This window comes from Diprion similis, chromosome 10 (assembly GCF_021155765.1).
Source record: "Diprion similis isolate iyDipSimi1 chromosome 10, iyDipSimi1.1, whole genome shotgun sequence".
NCBI lineage: Eukaryota > Metazoa > Arthropoda > Insecta > Hymenoptera > Diprionidae > Diprion > Diprion similis.
Genome location: NC_060114.1, coordinates 16,509,301 through 16,530,092, shown reverse-complemented (window position 1 = coordinate 16,530,092; position 20,792 = coordinate 16,509,301). Strand labels below are relative to the sequence as shown.

Here is a 20,792-nt window from a genome sequence, read left to right as displayed (position 1 = left end):
TTCTCAATTTCAAATGTGAGAATCTTGTATTTCAATCAAATATTAATCCGACTGAATTTAAGGTCGTTAAATAAGATAATTCGAGTTGAAATAGAGAAATTGCTTTTGCTAAAAATAAAAACTGAAGACACAAAACACTGAGGAAAGGAATTATTACATGTATAATAAATAAATAAAATTCCCTAAGAGTATTAAAATTTACTGAGATTATAATTAGCCTTATTCTATAATTAGTTGGTCGGATTGTTCAAAATGGTCTCTTCTGTTCGCTGGTCTTAGAATACGTGGCATTTCTTATATAATTGTTATGCAATGCTATTATTACATCCAGCGATACACAATGACTCTGCACGGGGTTACTCAATTTATTTTCATAACCAGTAAATTGACTTCAAGATGAGCAGCTCACTTGTATTAACGAATACTTTTCACCACCAGTTAACGATTCGTAATAAAGCTTGATTTGAGTTTTGTTTCGTGTCGTTTTGCTCATTCATTCTCTGAGTAAATAGTTCACATTCATTATACTATAATATCATCTTACCTATAGCTGAATTCGTGATTCCTCCTCCTGATCCATTAGATTGTAATCGAATCCAAGGGGCTGTAGCATTGTCAGTGATTCGTTCTCATCGAAATCCTTCTGCAAAATTAGTACGAACATCATTTATCAAAGCTCTAGGATCCGAAGTAGGAGAATTAAAAAAACCCAAGACTTCAGAAGAAAATAATGTCTCAAATACTCTGCCGTTAATGGACTCCAACATCTGTGCAAACTTACATAGTCGACAGCAATTGGTGTCCGATCGAAGCATGGCGAGCATTCCATAATGCTACGCCCATTGTTGTCCGCATTACATTCGCAGTGTTGACACGTGCCTGGCGTTGCACTGGCCGCGATTCTTTTGGAGAATACAGCTATGAACTTTTTAATAGCTGTTGGTTTCTCAAAGCGCAATTTTTTTCCGCTGAAAACAGTGCCATTGGTTTCAAGAGCAAGTGGCGTGCAGTAACCGAGAATACTTTTGGAAAGTTTGACTTGTCTGTGCAACTCTTTATCCCCAGTCAGTACTCTCGTATCCTTTTTCGTATACGATTTGCTCGCATCGAATCCGTACAGCACCTTTCCTACTCTTTCCTTTTCCAGCTGGAAATCCGCGTCCACCAGTATGTGAAGCGTCACTTCGTGCTCGAGCATCACTTGGTGCAAGACTGAATAGTCCAACTGAAATGACAAGTTAGAAATTTGAGTTTCAAATAATATTGAAATTAAAATTAGAGCTATTTGTATTAAATTGTGTTCTAAAAAGGGAATTTATTTTTTATCGTTTTCTTTTTCTCCCATTTGATTTCGGTTCTATATCAAGCAAAGTCTGCCTAAAATTGTTAACAGCTACATATATGAAATAGCCGTACCATCTGGTGTTGAGGATCACAGTGCGAACATGGCAGTAAAATAAATGTTTTCGATACACCAGCACGATATTCCAGCAGAGAGGCATATCTCAAAGCAGCGAATATGTCCTGAGTGCCATTTCCGATTGGGATATGGTCGAAGTAAGTAGTGAAATGTTTGTGATCGTTTGTAAATGTGTCTCCGTTGATAACCAGGCTTCTTGGTTGATCGTACACGCCGTCTGCTCCAAATGTAACCAGAGACCATCGAAGATCATCGAGTTGTAATTCATTGAATTCCATGTTCAGTTGAGAAATGAGCAGTTCCAGGCTGGCGTTTGTCTTTATATTCTTGTTACAGTTTTTTGCTTCGACGATGAAAACAATATCCGAAGATTTGGGGACTGCCTTGCCTTCCAATGTTCGGAAGCTCCCCTCTGGAACTACGGACCCGTTGACCAAGGTACACTTGGTGCATTTGTCCGGAATCCTGATGTATGTGTCGTGGAACAAGCAAACTTGGATGTAAGAAACGGCGACGTTGCAGACCTCCTTTTCACTTCTGCTATTAAGGCACATGGTTTGAAATGGATTCGGATTAACTATGTTGAAGCACGAGCTAAACTCCGAGTTTTTGTCGGCAAACAATTCATCGCAAATTTTGAGCTCGTCATTCTTTACTGGTTTGCTGAAGGCGCGATTTTTGACGGTCGTGCATTGCGTACGATTCAACGACCAACTCTGCGCAAAAGCCCCGATGTCTGTGCTGATTGTTCCATAAGAATTCAAAAAGTCGTCCGACTGTTCATTGCTCATTGTTCCAAAAAGACCGGCGGTCTTTCCATAATACCATCCAGAAAGTTCAAGTATACACAGATCGAATTTCATGTTGCATTCCAGCCTGAAAAGCTTTTTGATCGACTCCACGATGACTATGCCCTCTTCTTGATAGACGTATGCCTGTCCATTGCCAATTTCAGCCGGAAGTTGGTCTCCGAGTTCAGAATCTAACAGCCTCACAGACTGTGTTAAACAGAAGAATAAAACAGACCGAAATAATTATCAATTAATTCATTTTCGATCACTGCCATGCGTGTCAAGTCGACAACGATACTCACGTTCTTGAATGGGTCCAACTGAATTGCTTTATCTCCTACTAAAACGATTATTTGATGACTGGTTTGGAGCTCGTCTACGCTGTATTTGACCAAGACAGCAAATTGATTGTGAACAAAATCTTGCGCAAGTAGATAAGTACATTCTCCGCTAAATTCGTAATAGCGACCGTCAAAGGTCATGTAGTGTTGACCACCAGCGATCATTGCTTGGGCTGGAAAGAAATGAAGCTCTATTAATTTGTTCAGTAAAACCTGTGGAGTGCAAAACACGTGATGAACTGTTCTTCGTTTGCTATGCTAAGAAGGAATAGAAAAATACCTACCCTTGAATGGTGGTAGCCAGCTGGAAGGTTCGGTATAGGGTTTGTATTGGTAATAGAGAGTCCAGAAGGTCGTATTGGATGTGACGAAGTAGGATTTCAAATCGGAGATGGCGCGATACTCCGCGATCTCTTGGAATTCAGGTGTTTGGTTGAAGGCGTGCCAAGACATCGGAAGTTTCTGTTCAAGATGCAGTAGCCCCTTCTCCGGACTGAATATGAACTTCGTTTTGGCTTCTCTGTACCGGTTTTCTGCCTGTAAAGCCGTCTGACTAATGTCAGTCAGCTTTGAATGGATAAATTTGATGGTATGATTGATTTGATCGCCTACTTCGAAGTACTCGTACAAGTACTTGACTTTGGCATAAAGTTGTTGGACTTTTTCAATCGTGTAATGCAAAAACGGCAATTTCGTCAACTCCATTAATTCGTTTATTATTTCCTCTACGACGTTCTTGAGCTCGAGGCCAAATGGCACCATTGTGAAGTATCGTTCTCTGATGAATGTTATTATTATGCCAGAGTATTTTCTGACGTTTGTCACTATATCGTGAGCCTTAATGTCCTTGTATATTTTGTCCACATCCTGTGTGAAGTTTGTGAAACGGTCAAAGTAAGGGGAAGTTATAATCTCGTTTCTGCGATCGTACAAAAAGTCAAGGACCTCCTGGCTCGCCTTCCAAACAACTGTTTCGAGGTAGTGAACCACCTTTATAAACATCGGCTCGACATATCTCAGAAATTTTCTCCACTGGTCAGAAGCAGCCGTCGACATATTTGCCCAGAGGTTTTCCATCCACTTTATAAACGAGACATGAAGGTCCTTCACAAATTTGTCATACATTTCGACAAACTTTTCTATTATCGATGTTATTTGAGCTATGGAATCGCCTTTCAACATTGCCGTCACTATTTCTGATAGCTTGTTGTAACCGCTTTTGACAGCTTCGATAGCCCATAATAGGGAATTTCTTACAGCCTGACCAGATTCGCCCATAATTTCCCATATTTCGTTGAATATGTTGGGCAAAGATTGCACGTGGCTCCTCAAAGATAATTCGTCGATCACAAAGGAGCCAAATGCAACAATATCTTTGACGTAAAACTCATTCGCATTGTACGATTCATTCAGATATATTTCTAAGTCTTCCAGATCGGTTCGCAGTTCTTTTAGGTTGCTGAAAACATAGGTAATAATATTTTTCAGTTAATTGTCACCGTGAATGGCACTACTTGTAAACGCTGAATAAAATTATCATACTTCCAATCTTCCAGGAATTCGCTCACATCCTCATGCGCGTCTTCCCAAATATCGTGAATAGCACTGACGGACTCACTTCTTATATACTGCTTCCAATAATCGGCATCGTTTCCTATGCTCTCGTATGCTGCAAGGAATGATTCCTTTACCGTACTCTGGAAAAACGTTTGACAATTCATTTCAGTAAATAATATTCTTCTACAAAAAATTCAGTGGATCTAACATTGGTGTTTCCGGAGGTTTACATCGCAGCGTCATTGAAAAACTCACCATAACGTCCTCCTTCAGTTCTGGCCTCCACGTCATCTTCGACGTAACGAGTTTAGAGTGATTTAATCGTAAGTACATCGAGACATCTGTTATGGTGAGATCGTCACTATACGTTCTCCATACATCGAAAACGATATTTCGGGCATCAGGAATCTTTCCATACATTCTCAAACTCTCAACGGCATCTGAATAACGGTAATTATCTTACAATTAAAGGACATACTCTAGCCGTAATCAGTAGCACCGTGAATGCAGTTCAAGTTGAATCTTACCTGGTGTGTAATTCACCATCAGCCAAGTGAGCTTCTCGTCAACGTTGAAGTAAAATTGCCCCGTCGCGTCTATGTCTGGTGTATAAACCAACGATCCATTGAGAATGTATTCCGGATGGGTGGAGTAGTACCTAGTCTTCAGATGCTTGACTATCTCCTTATTTTGCCTGAGCAATTCAATCTCATAATTCGACAGATCTATGTACGCGTATAGCTGTCCCTTTTCCACCGGAAAGAAACTGCGCTTGTAGGAAGCGTGGTTCTCAACTTTGACGAACACAAACATGTGTTTGTGAATGGTTCCGTTCACTCGTAAGTCCAAGTTAGTTGCCGGATGTTGGCCAAAGATTTCATAGCTGTATTTGCGGTCCGTTGGCCAGCTGCTTTCATCACGCATCTTGCCACGCAGTATCAGGAGTTTTTCGGAATTCGTCGAGTAGTCGACGACCAAAGCGACGTTGGTGAGATCGCTGGGATCACTTCTGTCATATTTCGCTGTGAAAGTAACGTCTTTTTTGAAACTAGGATGTTTGAAGCTCAGCACTGCTTGACGCTGTCCCAACGAGCCTACGCTTTCCAGTTTTCTCCATTGAAAACCTGTTCCGACGCTTCGAGGTCTGTCCGTATCCCTGTCCCATCGAAGTATGGCTTCCGAGTTTATGTCCGAGCTGTCAATGCTGTAAGAGCCGTCAAGGGTGAAGTTTCTCCTCGGATAAGCAAAGTCTAGTACTACAAACTGGTTCTCGACTTCTTCCGATGTCTTGTTAAGTATATTAACATGATACGAAGCCCAGGCGTCACTGGCCAGACTCAAATGAGCATTGTGATCGAATTCCCCCGGCAGGATTTTGTAATCCGTGCGCAGATTTACTGTGCGATTCAAGTGAACCGCTTTAAGTTGAATGTCCTGACCTGTATGCGTTGTTTTTATGCGACTCTCGCCGGCTATGTGAAAGTCTGAGAGGTTTCCCAGCCTGTATATATCAACCTGTTTCAACTCTACTGTCGGATAATTTGTCCCAGCATTACCGCCGCTGTACTCGTACTGATTGATATATACGATTCCTAACGGTTTTAAACTGTTCTGAATGGTTATTTCAATGCGATCTTTTTCAAAACCAGCTCTCGACTCGGTCTTCGAGTTATATTCACCATGAACTATTCTCTGCGAGTTGTAAATCAGCTCCGAATGGCCTGTGCTGATCAGTGGACGTTTTTTGTAACCGTATTTCAGGAGCCCGCTATGGCGAGTACTCAGAGGAATTTCAGCCTGCAAACTGCCCTCCAAAGTCGAATCGAGCTTCTCATTGCTATACGTGTATTCTGATTTTAGAAGTGCCGTCTTGCCTGGCCAAAACGCTTCCACGTGTCGCTTGTTGTTTTTTCTATAAAATTAAATCATTTCCTATTATTATGCGTGACACTTACATTACATATTCTATATAAGAAGATCCCGAACTCGGCAGACTTTACAATATGCAATAAACAAGTTTCGAACCAAAATTTAGTCAGATTGAACGATTAAGAATGGCAAAAAATGATGGGAATGGGGACAAGAAAGTTACATTGTTGTGTAGACCACGAAATTGCAACCAATGTAGGGTAAGCCCTCAATTGGAGTGGACGCGTTGACCGATCCATTGACGTTGGCGAGACTAACATAGACGATGCGTGCTGTTCCGATACGTGTTGAAGAAGGATAGTAGACATCTGTATTGATGATACTGTAGGCTGGTGACGCTGTGTTATATTCTAGACGAAGTACACAAGTTTCTTCTTGTAAGAATTTAGGTGTTCGAAGTGAATAATCAAAGTTGACTTCGTTCTGTTGGAATGAGATGTTGATAAAGTTATTCACTGTCTGATTAGATTCCAAACCCCATGTGAATCTCAGATGTGCATTGATGTCGTGAGGGTTCTTTGTCACCTGTTTAGCAGAGAAAAAAAGAGTTTCAAAGACAAATGCATTTTGAAATTGTGAATTTTGGGAAAGTTAGAGATTATGTCCTGTTGAAGATATTACTTCTAAATATTTCACTGCCTGTCTTTAACTCTTCGGGCTTTTTCTGAATTTTTTTTTTCAACTGTTGGCTAAGATTTTTTGCGCAGATAATGACAAACGAGAAATATCTTTACCAAAATAAAATTCTTTTAATGAGTGAACAAATAGATTCAAATAGATACTCACCGAGCCATCTGAAGCATAATTGACTTTCGAGATCTGAGTGTTGTAGCCAACGGCGTACTTCATGTTGCTTGGCTCCTTCTGGAAATGATAGCTGACCAAAACAGTATGACAATCTTTCTCAGGTGGTGGTAGTGTCAAACTGAATATAGCATCTACGTTGTCTTTATCAATAAAGCCTACGGTGGCATTACTGCCGAATGTCCAAAGCTCGCGATCGATGTTAATATCAAATCCAGTGTTAATGTTCCTGTGCGTTTTTTCAGGATCTTTGAAAAATAACTGAGTTTTAAAGTGCTTCTTGGCCTTGTTTATATCGTAATCCAGGAGGACGTTTGCGTACATATCCTCCCAGAAGAATAAGCCCCATTTGAATTCGAGGTGACTTCTGTCTTGATTAAAGTGATGACTGGCTTGGAAGTTTCCTGTTACATTAGACAAGAGCATGTCGCCGCTGACCATGAAATTTTTTACACTCTTGAAGGGGGTTTTTCCACGTACATATGCACTAACGTTTCCGTTTACTTGTGTGTTAACAAAAGTGATAAATTCGAAATCGATTTGATGTCGATCAGCGCTATATATTTTTGCGTCTGTATTCCAATTCAGTATGTTTGTACAGCTAAAATCAACCGCCAAATCCCTCGGGCTGTTCATGGTTAAAAACTTGAATCCATAAGTTTCTTTGACGTAGCTCAGAGTGATATTATTTTTCAGCATGGCATTTTTCGCAGGAACAATCGTTGCGTCAACTGACACAACAGTTTCACCTTTCATAGCTATCTGGCCGTAGACTTTGTAAGGTTCTGCCACTTTAGCACTGGTCAAATCTCCTTCAAATTTGATCAGTCCGTCGCTCACTTTCACAACGTTCCCAAGAAATTCAATAGTCTCATAATTTTGAATTGGAGTTATCGCCCTGCCGCTCACTATCTTGTCTTTGTAATCACCGATAATTTTAAACTTGCTTTCCGATCGGTATACAAGATCTATGTTCAAATTGGCCGAATCGTTATTCGATATTGAATTTGCATGATAAATGCTGGCTCTGACGTGCTCAAACATCTCAATCGGCGATTTCAGCTCTAGCGACGCGTTTATGAACTTGGTTCCGTCAACTTGCCAAACTGCTTGAAGATTATACTGAAATGTAGGAGAAAAGCGATTTAGCACGTGATAATCATTATAAAAATCGTGATCGATCCCAATCAACTCACAACTTTTAAAACCGGTTCATAGACTTTGATTCCGAATTCTATTTGCTTTTCTCTTGATATCAAGTCTTTCTTTATGATGATCATGGTCTTTGGCACGACAAACTTAGGGCTATTAATTTTTGCCTCTATCGTGGTATCGAGATAACCATCGTCGGACTGCAAGAAAATTCAATCAGGAATAGAGTTTGATCATGCTAACAAACAAATAAACTCAGTCATAATGCAATTGGGTTTTTGGTAATTACTTCAAAAGATCCGAGAAGATCAATTCGGAAGTCTTCACCGCTTAGATCAACCCTTCCTTTGTACAAGCTTTCATCCACTTCAATATACATGTTGCCATCGACGTACAATAGGAACTTCAGAGGCGTTTTAATCCTGAACGTCACTTCGCGAGTTTGCGAATCGTCGGCTGCTCCACGGATCGTGTAGTTGACATTATACCCAGCCTGAAATTGAGGACAGAAAAATCAGTATCTTATATCAGAACAATAATTCCCAAAGACCATGCTTACTTCTATCCAACTAGAGTGTTTCTTCACTCTCAAATCCGTTGCAACAAAGTAGTCGTTGTTTAACAGGTCAAGACTAAGTATGTAGGTGGAAGTTATCTCGGACGCAGATTCGAACGGTGTGTCAATCTTTAGCTCATTTTTCATATTGGCGTCATCCTCATAAACATATAGATTATCGAACCGAATAGTTCCAGGAGGAATTTTTAACGAACCCAAAACTTTGTACCTTGGATCGTTCTGTTCTATGTCCAGATCACCGACAATTGTCTCGAATATAGCCACATCGATCTGAAATTTTTTATAAATATGAAGTAAAAATTGATGACTATGGGAGAAACAAAACGAAATTATTTTAATTAGTCGACCAACGTTTAAGTTTCTTAAGTTTTTTACCAGAATCTGTCCTTGCCAGTATAACGGCTCTTCATCCTCGATGTAGTCATATAATTCTTCCGCAGTAGTATTTTCGGCAGATGTAACTGGCTCGGGTACTTCAGGGATGCTGAATGGGGGAGGTTTCGGTCCTCCGTTGGCAACGACGCCGAATTTAGTGTCAGAAAAGCGTATTGAGAATTCACTGTCAATAAACATCTTTTTAATCTCTGAACCATTTTCAACAACAAGCTTAGTTACGATGCCGCACTCCTCGAACCCATCCATAGGAGTGTAGAGAATATAGGTGTAATGAAAATCTGTGAGATTCCAGTAGCGCCAAACACCAACGAACCCAGCCGTCATGTTTCTGTAACCGACTCTGAAATCAGCTTCCTTTTTGGTCAATTTAGCAACGACAAGTGAGTGCTCGAACAGTTGAATGGGCGTGGCAACTTCCAGTTTGACATGGAAGTCGGTTCCCTGAAGAAACAGTTGAACCAACGCCTCGAGTCCTACGCTTCCATGGGGCCCGTCGATTCTGGCCACGATGTGTCGGTTCTTCTCAGACAAACCAAAGTTCCCCCGTAAAGTAGAGAACCTTTCAATGGGTGTGGTCAAATTGAACTGCACCATCGATTCCTTGATCTTAGCCAAGTCACCGACCAAATTTCCCGTGTACTTCCTTTTGTCTAAATAAATGTAAACTGCCCCGCGAATTTTCCAGTCTGGAGTAAACTGTAGGCTGCAAGTTAAGTCTCCTCTTTCATAGGCTGCCAGAGGGGATATCATGTTCAGGAGTCCGGTCAAATTGAACGAGCCATCTTGTCCCTTTATTAAATCCCAAGAACTTTTCAAGTCCAACACTTTGTCTGGGTAGTAGGTGACATGCAGATGAGTGTCTGCTTTCCTCCCGTTCGATAATCTGTGCGTCAGATTACCGTTCATCCACTTCACGACGTGCATAGTGCTGATCAGTTTACAATTTCCTTGCCATTCTAGCACTTTATTGTCTTCTATCAGGGTTCCTGATAAGTCTATCGAAAAGTGTTCCAAATCTTGCCAATGAACGCTACCGCTTGCCGTTATGGTACTGTTGTTCTGCGTATACCTGCGGAGGAAACAGCGATATATTAATTGAAGAAGAAGCTCAATAGAGCACGGAATGGCATTTTATTTATCCTGATTTTTGGTGGATGGTGATTTTTTTTTTAAACTTTCTACCTATCGACACCAGTTTTCTGATATCTTTCACTGCCCTAAATTGATTTCCCATCCAAAAACTTATTATCATGATCATTCACCTTGCATCGAGCGACGTTCTTCTCCACAGTTCAAAAGGCGTGAGAAGCTGAGATTTTATTTTGAATATCTTGTTAGTTGGCGCCGTGTTATAGTCGGCGTCGACTGTGAAGTGAATGGCATCCAATGGTGACCATTCCAGTCTGATATCGCATACGTAATTATTATGTCCACGAATCGCCAAGACAGATCTTCCAGTGACGAGTCGCCCAGGGTATGTGACCATGACTATAGTGCTGAGATTTTTCTCCCTGGGATCGGAGAACTTGACAAATTGAAACGAGGTTGCAAACTTGAGGTCAGGGTCCCTATTGGCATCCCATTTCACCTCTAAACCAGCCTCTTTATTGTTGGGCTCATCTATCGCTCTCGCTATCAAGTGAACGTCCTTCCATGTGTCAAGGTGAACCTCGATTCTCGCTTCACGTTCCTTATCGACGTTTGCAGTGAGGCTATAAACCCTGGTTTTATACCGGCACTCAAGGTAGCTCATAAAGTTCGTCGACGTTGGACTGGTGTGTGTTACTATCAAACCGTATTTCTCTTGATCTGATTGCTCGAGTTGGAAATCAACCTTAAAATCTATCGCATCGTTGTGGATTTTCAAGATCACCACGACGTCTTCGACGAAGCTTGGCGAGTTCAGAAGAAGCTTCACCGCGTGATCAATTATGGCTGCTGTAGAATGATCTGTGTAAGTTCCTTGAGCCGTCATATTGTGGCCGCTAAACCAGGTGCCAGCCAGTTTGACATCATACTCGTTCCGGACTTTCTCCTTTATATCTATATCTATCAGCATTGGGGTAAATGTTGGTATCGTAAGGTTGACGTGGGCTTCAATGTCGAACATTGCTCCGCGAGGCATTTTCACGGTCGTCAAGAGTGCAATCTCCTTTCCTGAAAGTAAACAAAATATACATCAGAATTTTATTACCAATTAGTTGATAATATTCATCTCTTAATTACCTGGAGCGTATCGTATTAAACCACTGGTTATGGTCTTTACCCCATGAGAAAAGTGGCTAATTCCGACCTTGATGTCCAGGTTTTGTATTGGTTTTGTGATGGCAATAAAAGCAGTGATCTTAGCTCCTTCATTTGAAAGGTAAGTTCTGGAGTTAGTGATAACCAATTGAGCGGTGAATTTATGCTTATCGTCGTGGAGATGAGGGTTCGAATTTATTTCAGTATGAATTTCAAGGTGGCCCAAAGCTTGCCGGTACCACGCGCCCATGTTGATATTCAAGTGTGGATAAGCCGAGGATTGTAGCTTAAAAGTGGCTGCTTTGTGAATTAAGCCCTTCTGAGACTGATTGCTTAGCGACACTTCGACTTGGACATTTTCCTTCTTCTGAGGAGCAGAACCCTGTATTTCTTTTAGCTGATATTCAACATTTATATTCCCTGAAACGCTGGCGTTCTTCCGCATTATGTAACCCCTTATTTGACTCCAAAATTTTTTCGTCTCGAACAGTAAATTGATGTCACTTTGCGATACGTTGCCCTTCTCCGTGATTTGTACCGTACCTATTTTTTCGGAAATTCGATAGTGTTAATCTTACGGGATTTATCAAATGGTAGAATACTTGTTTGAATAAAAACTAGACAATGTTTCAAACATAAATATATTTGTTGCTGTGAAAGAGAATTTCGTTCCAAAAGTCCAGAAAAGAGTTGAATCATATTTTTGCGAGACAAAATTGGGTAGCCGAAAGATCGAGAAGATCAAGTAATTTTTATTAATGTTTACTTGCCCGAAACTTCAACCACCCGTTCGTTATTGATTGCCAAATACAATTTAGGACTGTAATTGTAGCCGTGGTGACTCGGCGTTCTAGTATATCCAATACTAGCGTCGAGATGTTTTGTACTGTTAACATCCAAGCCAAGATCTATTAGCAATTGATCGGCCGTTTTCTTGTAAGTTCCTGAAGCATAATAAGTATTGATTGAAATTGGGATCGGAAAAAGGTACAGAGAAGTTTAGTACACGAGTGATAAATCGGTACCTTTAGCAACTAGTAAACTACCAGCCGCGCATATGACAACAGAAACATTGCGATTATTGGCATCAAATGAAACTTGAGCACTCATTTCCCTCTTGGTGCTAGAGCCAGGAGTATCGAAGGTCAACTTGATGTTACTCTTATTCTGAAATACAAAAGATTCAAGCTGTAGCGAGTCTAATCGCAAAGTGAAGAAGGCAGTACGAAGTAGTTATAAACTATTACCTCAGGATTTTCCCACTTATACTGGAAAAGGTAGCTTTTGATAGTCTTGTCTGTTTTCATCAAAGACACCTTGAATAGAGTCGGTCCACTCAAAACGAAATAGGCAGCATTGGGATTCTTAGTCACGTTTGAAAATTGATAAGTAGTACACAACTTGAGGCCTATAAGTTTATCGAGATCTGACCAGCTGCAGGTTTTGTTACTGACGACCTCCATCAGGTTGCTTTTCTTCAGTTCCCCTGTACTTTGATCGGAGACGATTAATCCTGCAGGGGTTTCGTCAGTGTGGGGTCCGTTTGTGCTTAGATACGTGACGTCCGTGAGCATGGAAAAGACTTCAATTTTTTCGTTGGGTAGACCTAGGCTTAGGCTGACCAATTGCATTCCTTTCACAATTAAATGCCCTCGTACTGCTCCGGAACTGTACAAGTTGGACTTCAGCTTGATTCCAGCACTTTTGTAAAAAGCATCGACAACCATTGTCCCAGTTATGTCCACGCTGACACTGAAAAAGTAAGACACAGAAGTATAGTGCAGCCCCAAGTTTTCATTTCTTTTGACGTGCGATCAAGAGTCTTACCTCGGCATTATGTTTCCCATTACTTCTAGCTCCTTGTTGCTTGCTAATCGCTTGCTGTCCAGAGAACCGGACATTCTAAAGTTACAAGCAGCAGAGCCAGATGCACTGAGACGGAGAGGGAGACCAGCGGTTGTCGGAACGATGTACGAAGAGTCTAATAACATGCCAGCTTTTTCATATTTAACGTCATTGCCGGAAAGGATTTTCATCAGTTTTGCCCAAGGATCCAGAGAGGCTATAGTGGTTCTGATTTCTTGGTCTCCGGTCAGAGTTACATACTGCACGTCGTTGCCGAATATTTTCAAGGAAAAACTTAATTTTGGATTATCAAAATTATTTTCGATTACGTTGGGCAAGTTTTTTACTCCCTCAGCATAGTTCTCATCCGTCTCTTCACTTTTAACCGACCTTAAGCTCCTCAAAAAATTTCGAAAATGCAAGCTCACTTTCTCGTTACTGAGCGGGCCGTCAGGTCCGAAAAATTTCTCCGCATAATACTCGATTCCTTCGAAACGAATTGCCACTTCAAACATATTTATAGACTCGCCCAAGACGTCAACGGTCGCATTTACGGTAGCAGTTCTTGGTATGTAAGACATTGGAGAGAATATTACATTCGTTTCGTAAGTAGCGCCAATGTTGTACTCATCGGAGAAAAATGAACTCTCATAGTTTCTAGAAAATTTACGAACATCACTGTCGAATTTCGTTTCCAAATCTCGGTCCGTTAGCAAACTCTGAATTTCGATTCTACTCGGCGACGAAGACTTCAGAAGATTTTTCAAATGACTCCAGACAAACGATCCAACTGTGGAACAAATATTGAAAAATATTCACCTTTTTCACTAAGTATTACAAACATCTCAACTGTAGTTATTTTAATCACAATGCAGTAGACGTACCTTGATTCACTTCCTCTTCTTTGAGCGTTTGCTTTATTATTTTTATCACGTTATAGTTGGGGCATCGCATCACCTGAAGATACGAAGCGATTCTCAGTTCTATATCCTGGCTAGAATTTCTGTAAAGATTTAAAAAATAAGCGTCCCTTGTCTCTTGGCACGAGGGTAACCTTCGGTGAGCTTCGATGGCTGCCACCCTTGTCTCCATGGTCAAATATCCACCTGCACCTTCGATACATTCCTTTAATTTTTCTCTTAATCCCGCAATTTCTATTCCCATATTTCCAATAGATTTCAAAGCTTGCAGCGTCTGCGAATTGAAAAAGTTTATGTATAATTCATTTTTTTTTCTTTTCATTCTTAAATACTTTGCTTACATATGAGAGACGTAAAATGATGATTTACAAGTTAGAATATATGGCGAGCTGCGACACTGATAATTACCTGTTTCGTTTCCAAAGTCGAATGGCTTTTTCTGTCACAGCCATTTTTGATCTTCGCTTGCACATGGTGTAGAAATCTAGCGATAGGCTCTTCGTGAATGCAATTGTTGTCCACAGCTGTACAATAGGCATGAATGATGCTAGAGTAAGCTAGGTCAAACTGCGAATCACCTAGTTCGCTTGGATGCTCCAAGAGGGGTGCGAGTGCCCGAAGAGTCTCCCTGTTAGGACGCGGAATTAAACCGAATCCTGATACCCAATCCTTGACTTTGTCGAGTGGCACTTGTTTCCGTATTATTAAATCCTTCTGAATAATCAGGGCAGCAGTGCTTTCGATGTACGGTAGAGCGTTGATTATGTGCTTTCTGAAAGTGGTTTTAAAAAACTCTTCAGTATTTAAAATAAGACTTTCTTTTACTGAAAATTTATTGACGGTAAATTGGAATCACAGGATGAATTATTAATTATACTACCTTCCAGTTCTGCAAATGCTGTTGGCACGCAACAGCAGCATTGACAGAGATGGGTAATTGAGTAGACGAGAAGAATGAATGAACTTTGTAAACACTTTTGAGAATTCCTCTTGAAGTTCTTCACCCGATCCCATTTTGCACATGCTCTTGAGAGAGTCGCGAGACGTTTTTAGCTCTCCGTGCGTTGGTTTCAGTGTAACGGCATGGTCGTACAAAAGGTTGACTCTTTTCGACAGTGAATAGTCCTCTCCTTCGCCGTCGCCTAAATCCACAAAGTCCGAGATTTCCTCGATCAGGTTAAGAGATGAGCGAGTGATGCTTGTTGCCCCAGCTTTTTTCCCGTTGGACAAAGGTCTGAGCATCTGCACGTCTACGCATGTTACCGCCTCGTAGATGTTGTGGTCCAGTGTTATTTCACAGTCGCTCGAAGACTTCAACACCGGCTCGCGAAATCCTTGATTATTTGATGAAAACGGACTTCTGTAAGAGTTCGATTGAAGAACGGAGAGGTACTTGTTCCTGTTTGTACAAGATGCTATGTTCTTTGTTTTCTTTATTACGAGACTTGTCTGCTTTGCTTCGTAGAGTTTGTAATGCGTGTCGCAAATGCCATTGATGTCCAATTCTTGAGAAGAATGGCTTACATCAAATCTCTTCATTGTATTTTGAAACATGGAGAGGACTCCTTTTTTCATATTCAGTACCCAGGCCGGTTCCTCAGGGTGTGGGCAGACCTCGGGTATCTGACCATCTCGGAACGAGAACCTGAGTGGATATTGCTCGACGCTTTTCACAAACTCAGCCCCAGCTCTATCGGGGAATTCAGCATCGTAGGTTGAGCGATTCGACGAAATGCTCGATTCTGTCAGCTTCAAATGACCTTCGCAAGGGGATGTGAAACTCAGTGACACCACAGCGTCAACTTGCAGAGTCGATTCGTTGCGGCGATCGTTTAACATTACTCCCAGGTTTGTACTGACGTCGATTTGGTACGCATAACGATAAACTACACCTTGCAAATACTTGAATTTCACCAGGTGGTCGGCAGAAGCTGTAAAAACGAAATTTTGAGAATACTCACATATCATTTGAAACTTCGTTTTCTTTGTTCTCTTAGTGTGAATTTTAATAAATATGATTAGTCCGAAAGTGCTCGTTGCATTTGTTAGTCAAAACGCTTCTAACGGTTTAAATGTGAAGACAGTCATATTCCATTTCAGTAAAATTGGTGTTTTTCATTTTTTACAACAACTTACAAAGCCACATATTGTTTCAAAGTTACCCATTTGAACAGAAAATAATGAATTTCTGTTTCCAGTTACCTTTCTATTGTAAAAAAAACTAATTCTCGAAAGTGTCACTCTGCATAATATTTTTTGCAAATGTTATATTTAAGAAATGAAAACTCACCAGAACATTTTGTGCGACTGCAAAGGGCCGGGTCATTGACATACACTGTAACGGATGAAAATAATGCTGTGAACTGTGGTAAAAATGTTTTTCCCATTTTCAAAACACCAAATAAAAATATGAAAACTCACCGGCATGAGTATCAATGCACAAAATAGCCAGGCACAGATACACCAATATTAACAAACAATCCATATTGAATGATGTTTAAATAAAAATATGTCAGCTAAGTGTTTAACATTGCCAATAAATTTCGTCTTGTTGCTCGGCGGTGGTTGCGCAGCAACTGATCTTATTGATATTTATCTCTGTCGTTCTCTTCTCCGACTAAATCACGTTCTAGTTCACTGCAGAACAACAAGTTGTTGACAGAAAGCCAGGCAAAGGAAGACTGTGGTTGAAGCTGAATTAATTTAATTTAATTCAACGCTGGTTCGATATTGGATAAGTAAGTGCTTCCTGCCTTGTCCTGTGCTTTCTGGAGGGGAAACGGATATGGTTGACACAGCAACGTATGCAGTTGAGTGGCAGGAATTTCATAGTATTTCAACTGGTGGGTCAAAGGCTGAGGATTGATAAGATATTCGATATAAGGCTAAGAGACCTCAGCCAAAGGTCTCTTTGCAAGTATTGGGAGTCTAGGATACTCGCGGTCAAAGTTCAACACAGATAAGATGTCAAGAGGGAGACTAATCCAATGTTGGCTCAGCATCTACTTGAGATAAACATGATCAAATATTAGTTCAATTTTATAAAAATAATCTGCATATATTTTTTTCCGTTCAAGAAATTGTTTTCCATTGTTATTTTACATTACTCGACAGCAATGACGTTCGGCAATATATTAATTATCCATCTACCCACATTGTAAATTGATTCTAGAGAAACAATTTAACACAGAGTAATTAAAACATAGTTAAGCAGTAGTTTTTCCAAGCATTTCCTTACAGATGTTTGTATGGTAAACATCATGTTTTCTCGTCAAACAACACAACTGTTTTCTGTTTTTGTTTGATTGTTAAAGAACCGCTGCAGGTATTGAAACGAAAACAGCCAAATCATGTCGATGTATTTCCTGAAAAACAAAGATGCTTAATTTCCTCATGGAAAGAAACAAAAGCGTATTAAATAGATTTCCCAAAACTGTTTTCATCACTTTCAACGATTCATTGAACGGTATCGATACTCCACAAATTATTCGCCGACATTATAATTACCTCTAACGATTTTTGTCAGGCCAAACAACCCTCTCTATCCAGTCCAGGTAGTGAGATATCCTTGTATAAACGCCCGGTGAATCTTTGAGTGCACATAAACGGCCGAAACTCGTAACGCCAACTATTTGATAGAGACATTTATGCTTAGGATGCAATATTTGCAAAGGACCCCCGCTATCTCCTTGGCAGGTATCGCTCTGCCACCCTCCGTTGACATCTCCGGCGCACAACATACTCGGCACAATCCCCCTCGGAATAGCGATTGAACGATTCAATCGCAGAGCACAGTCCACATTGCCCACAATATCCAGACGAACTTTCAACAGATCGTCGCTAGGCTCTTCGCCTGAAACGAAAAATAGATGATGAGACAAAGCCCTTAAAAATCCCAACGGCTTCTCTAGATCCTTTCAGTGAAGTTTAGAGACAATTGCTCTGACTTTACCAATCCCCGTTACACCCCAGCCACTCGCCCAAGCTTGGATCGGGGTAGTATCAAACTCGGTGTACAAGCACGCAGGCTTTATATTCGGCCCAAATCTCACGGTTTCATTCAGTTTCAGAAGCGCCAAGTCAGCATAGACTGCAGGAGGTTTGTAAGATGGATGTCTAACAATTTCCCGCACCCCTATCACTTTCCCAGCTGTGTCGTCGCCCAAATGATGAGCCCCAATGCGTACGATCTTCGGGGGACCTCTGGAAGTGCAAATAGTCATAAGTCGAGTCGTTAGATTCGAACGTTAGATTGAAAACATCGATTGACCGTTAAGTCAATGTCCTTATTCGCTGGCATTGAAAGATTACAAAACAGGCTTACGAAGATCCGTGAGTACAGTGACCAGCTGTGATTACCCATTGATTGGATATCAGACTGCCTCCGCAAAGAAAGGTCGCTTCATTGTTCTCGGATAGCCAGCCGAGTGCGACCATGTGAGAAAGTTCACCTGGACGAGCAGTAAGTCCTCCAATAATCAGAGGATTGTGCAGTGCCCTACAGTTTTGGCGATTAGTTTTTCTCGTCGATACGGGCGAAGACCAGGTACCGGCAAGAATCCATACGTCCCGTTTTTCTATTGCTTTACTGTACTCTGCACATTCTGTGGATCATACAATTGTCGATAAGCTGGAAATTGACTTTTAGGTGATGAAGTACTTCGTTTAATGTTCATTAGTTACTATATATTCCTTTCTACCAATAATGCTATAGGATTCTATTGGTTTAGTAATGTAATAAGTCACAAAATTAGTTTTCTAAGCGCAATATACGGTTTGTTCCTGGTTCATGGCCAAATTTACGAGCATAACTACATTCTCATTTGCATTAAGGCATTGAAACTAAAGGTTCTCGTGATCAAAGGTAGCAAGCGATTCCTTTCTAATTTCTAGGAAAGTTATGATTGATGCTAAGCATTTGCTGCCTTAAATTTAGAGTCTGAGACATCTACCGACAATCTAGTGTGTAAGACATTCCCAAAGCAGCCTACTTAAATCCGACTTTCGTTCTGAAATTTCCTCTGGGAATATCCAGTCTTTGACATCAATCAATGGGCGTTTGTGAAGGTCCATATTCACAGGATTTTTATTAGTGATGAACTGTAATTTCTTAGAGTTGGCAAAGCTGCCGTTGCCGGTTGGTTCGGCCAAGATAGCCGTAGGCTTCTTAGGGCTTGGATTTAGTCTGTGCCAGACGGAAGAATTTCTGATGGGGCTTAACGTTGCTACAAGCATAGGGTTATCTTGATAAATAATATCAGCACCCTCTTGTCGTAGGCTAAGGCCTTTATCATCAGACGGCGGAGACGGTTTCTCGGTCCAAGACGGACGTGGGTCAATTTGATTATCTACTTCATTGGGCCAAAGCCAAGAGTCGTTGGCTGCATGAAAAGAAGAAACAGGAAAAAAGTAGTATTAAGAATAACACAGTGATGCAATAGTGAATGACGTTAATCTTAATTGCGATTAAAAATTAAATAAATTGTTCATAGACTGTTATTGCTATCTTGTGTATATATATATAATATAGCATATTGTTATTGAAAAAAAAAGAAAACAAAACATATTCAACACCCCATTCCACGTGCTTATTCCAAAACATAAATTACAATCGATTATTCAGTGTCTGCAGTAGGATGCTATTTTGGTAAAACGAATTATTAATAAGTAAGAATTTGATAATGACCTGTGATAAAATTAATGTTATTAAAAAGGGTTAAATATGAGAGTAAAATAATGATGAAAAACGATTTTAAAATAAACCTCGCCATGTCTGCTTCGTTTGGAAATCAACCTGTTGCACATCTTTACCGACAATACATGTGATCATTTGCCGCTATACAAGGAACCTGTGATTCAGCGTTACCGACATTGGTTGTTGATTTTTCTTTTGTCAGACCACGCATTACCCGCGAAATGTCGTGTACGCTTCAGTCAATGAATTAATGTGTGTATTGATCAGGGAGTGACTCCCTGTTCCCTGATATCATTTCTTCAGTCAACGCTGATACTGATATTGATCTTAATAGATCGCTCAGCTGATGGGTTACAGACATGTGTCAATCAATTTTTTACGTCCTTGGTGGACTTCTAGAGAGTTATTTGAATTGCATAATACATTATTATATTTCACAGATTTCGTTTTTAAATAACAATGCAGAGATACAATGATTTGATTTTCTTCAACGTTAATTCCTTATTACATAGAATCTGGAAAAACCGGGATATTAACCTCTTCCTTTACGATTACTGAGAACTTGCGTACACTTAGCAATATCGAGTAAAATCAAGTCAAGAAATGCGAAAGGAATGCACACAGGTATCGATTGTTGCGAATTGTTGTACGCGTCTGCGTATTTCCGATGATGTAAGAAGATAAATAGAAGATAAGTTGTGTTCCTGCGCAGCCATCGCCAAAAACTAATCACGTGTCCGTCCATATGAAGGCCATCTTGGATTTTCAACCAATCATTAACCAACATCATTAAGCGCGCATTTTAAAGTATAGAAATTTCCACTTTGGCTGTATTTTGTAGATGGGTTCCATACGGTTGGCGCAAAACCGAAAAAAAATGCGTCAAACGAAGGAACACACTTCATCTTCTCAAGATCACGGTATTCCCGTGGTCATAGTGAATAACGGTGAATACATTGTTGCGCTGCACAAAATATGTGCCCTGCATTATTCCCGCCATACCCTTACAGAAGAGCATCGAGTTGGTCATCTGGTTTAAAATATGATGGTTAGTGGTTTCCATCATGACTCACAATCAGAGGTGGTCGTGACCGACGGCGACAGCCAGTTGACTTCGTGTT

General features: G+C 40.5%; 2 protein-coding genes across 4 annotated transcripts; both read right to left on the bottom strand.

Moving 5' to 3' along the window:
• Nucleotides 1-121: 121 nt before the first annotated feature.
• LOC124411334 lies at nucleotides 122-17,280 on the bottom strand. The gene is made up of 26 exons (XM_046890419.1): nucleotides 17,215-17,280; nucleotides 16,398-16,978; nucleotides 16,267-16,311; nucleotides 14,857-15,907; nucleotides 14,385-14,748; nucleotides 13,941-14,250; nucleotides 13,039-13,846; nucleotides 12,459-12,963; nucleotides 12,237-12,378; nucleotides 11,982-12,155; nucleotides 11,194-11,754; nucleotides 10,230-11,124; nucleotides 8,947-10,036; nucleotides 8,554-8,841; nucleotides 8,284-8,487; nucleotides 8,039-8,194; nucleotides 6,825-7,964; nucleotides 6,202-6,563; nucleotides 4,637-6,021; nucleotides 4,365-4,549; nucleotides 4,095-4,249; nucleotides 2,837-4,011; nucleotides 2,514-2,725; nucleotides 1,417-2,418; nucleotides 782-1,225; nucleotides 122-643 (listed from the first exon to the last, which is right to left on the bottom strand). Exons 2-26 carry the CDS (start codon nucleotides 16,459-16,461, stop codon nucleotides 545-547), a joined length of 12,816 nt encoding a protein of 4,271 aa, XP_046746375.1. The 5' UTR covers nucleotides 16,462-16,978; nucleotides 17,215-17,280; the 3' UTR covers nucleotides 122-544.
• On the bottom strand, nucleotides 17,012-20,782 carry LOC124411336 (serine protease snake-like). Of its 3 annotated transcripts, none has more exons than XM_046890427.1 (6): nucleotides 20,674-20,782; nucleotides 18,968-19,357; nucleotides 18,301-18,580; nucleotides 17,929-18,179; nucleotides 17,484-17,829; nucleotides 17,012-17,341 (listed from the first exon to the last, which is right to left on the bottom strand). In XM_046890427.1, exons 1-5 carry the CDS (start codon nucleotides 20,735-20,737, stop codon nucleotides 17,486-17,488), a joined length of 1,329 nt encoding a protein of 442 aa, XP_046746383.1. In that variant the 5' UTR covers nucleotides 20,738-20,782; the 3' UTR covers nucleotides 17,012-17,341; nucleotides 17,484-17,485. The 3 variants fall into 3 exon arrangements, with proteins under 3 accessions (XP_046746383.1, XP_046746385.1, XP_046746382.1); XM_046890429.1 differs by lacking the exon at nucleotides 20,674-20,782 and adding an exon at nucleotides 19,788-19,833; XM_046890426.1 differs by lacking the exon at nucleotides 20,674-20,782 and adding an exon at nucleotides 19,663-19,780.
• Between the last annotated feature and the right edge of the window lie 10 nt (nucleotides 20,783-20,792).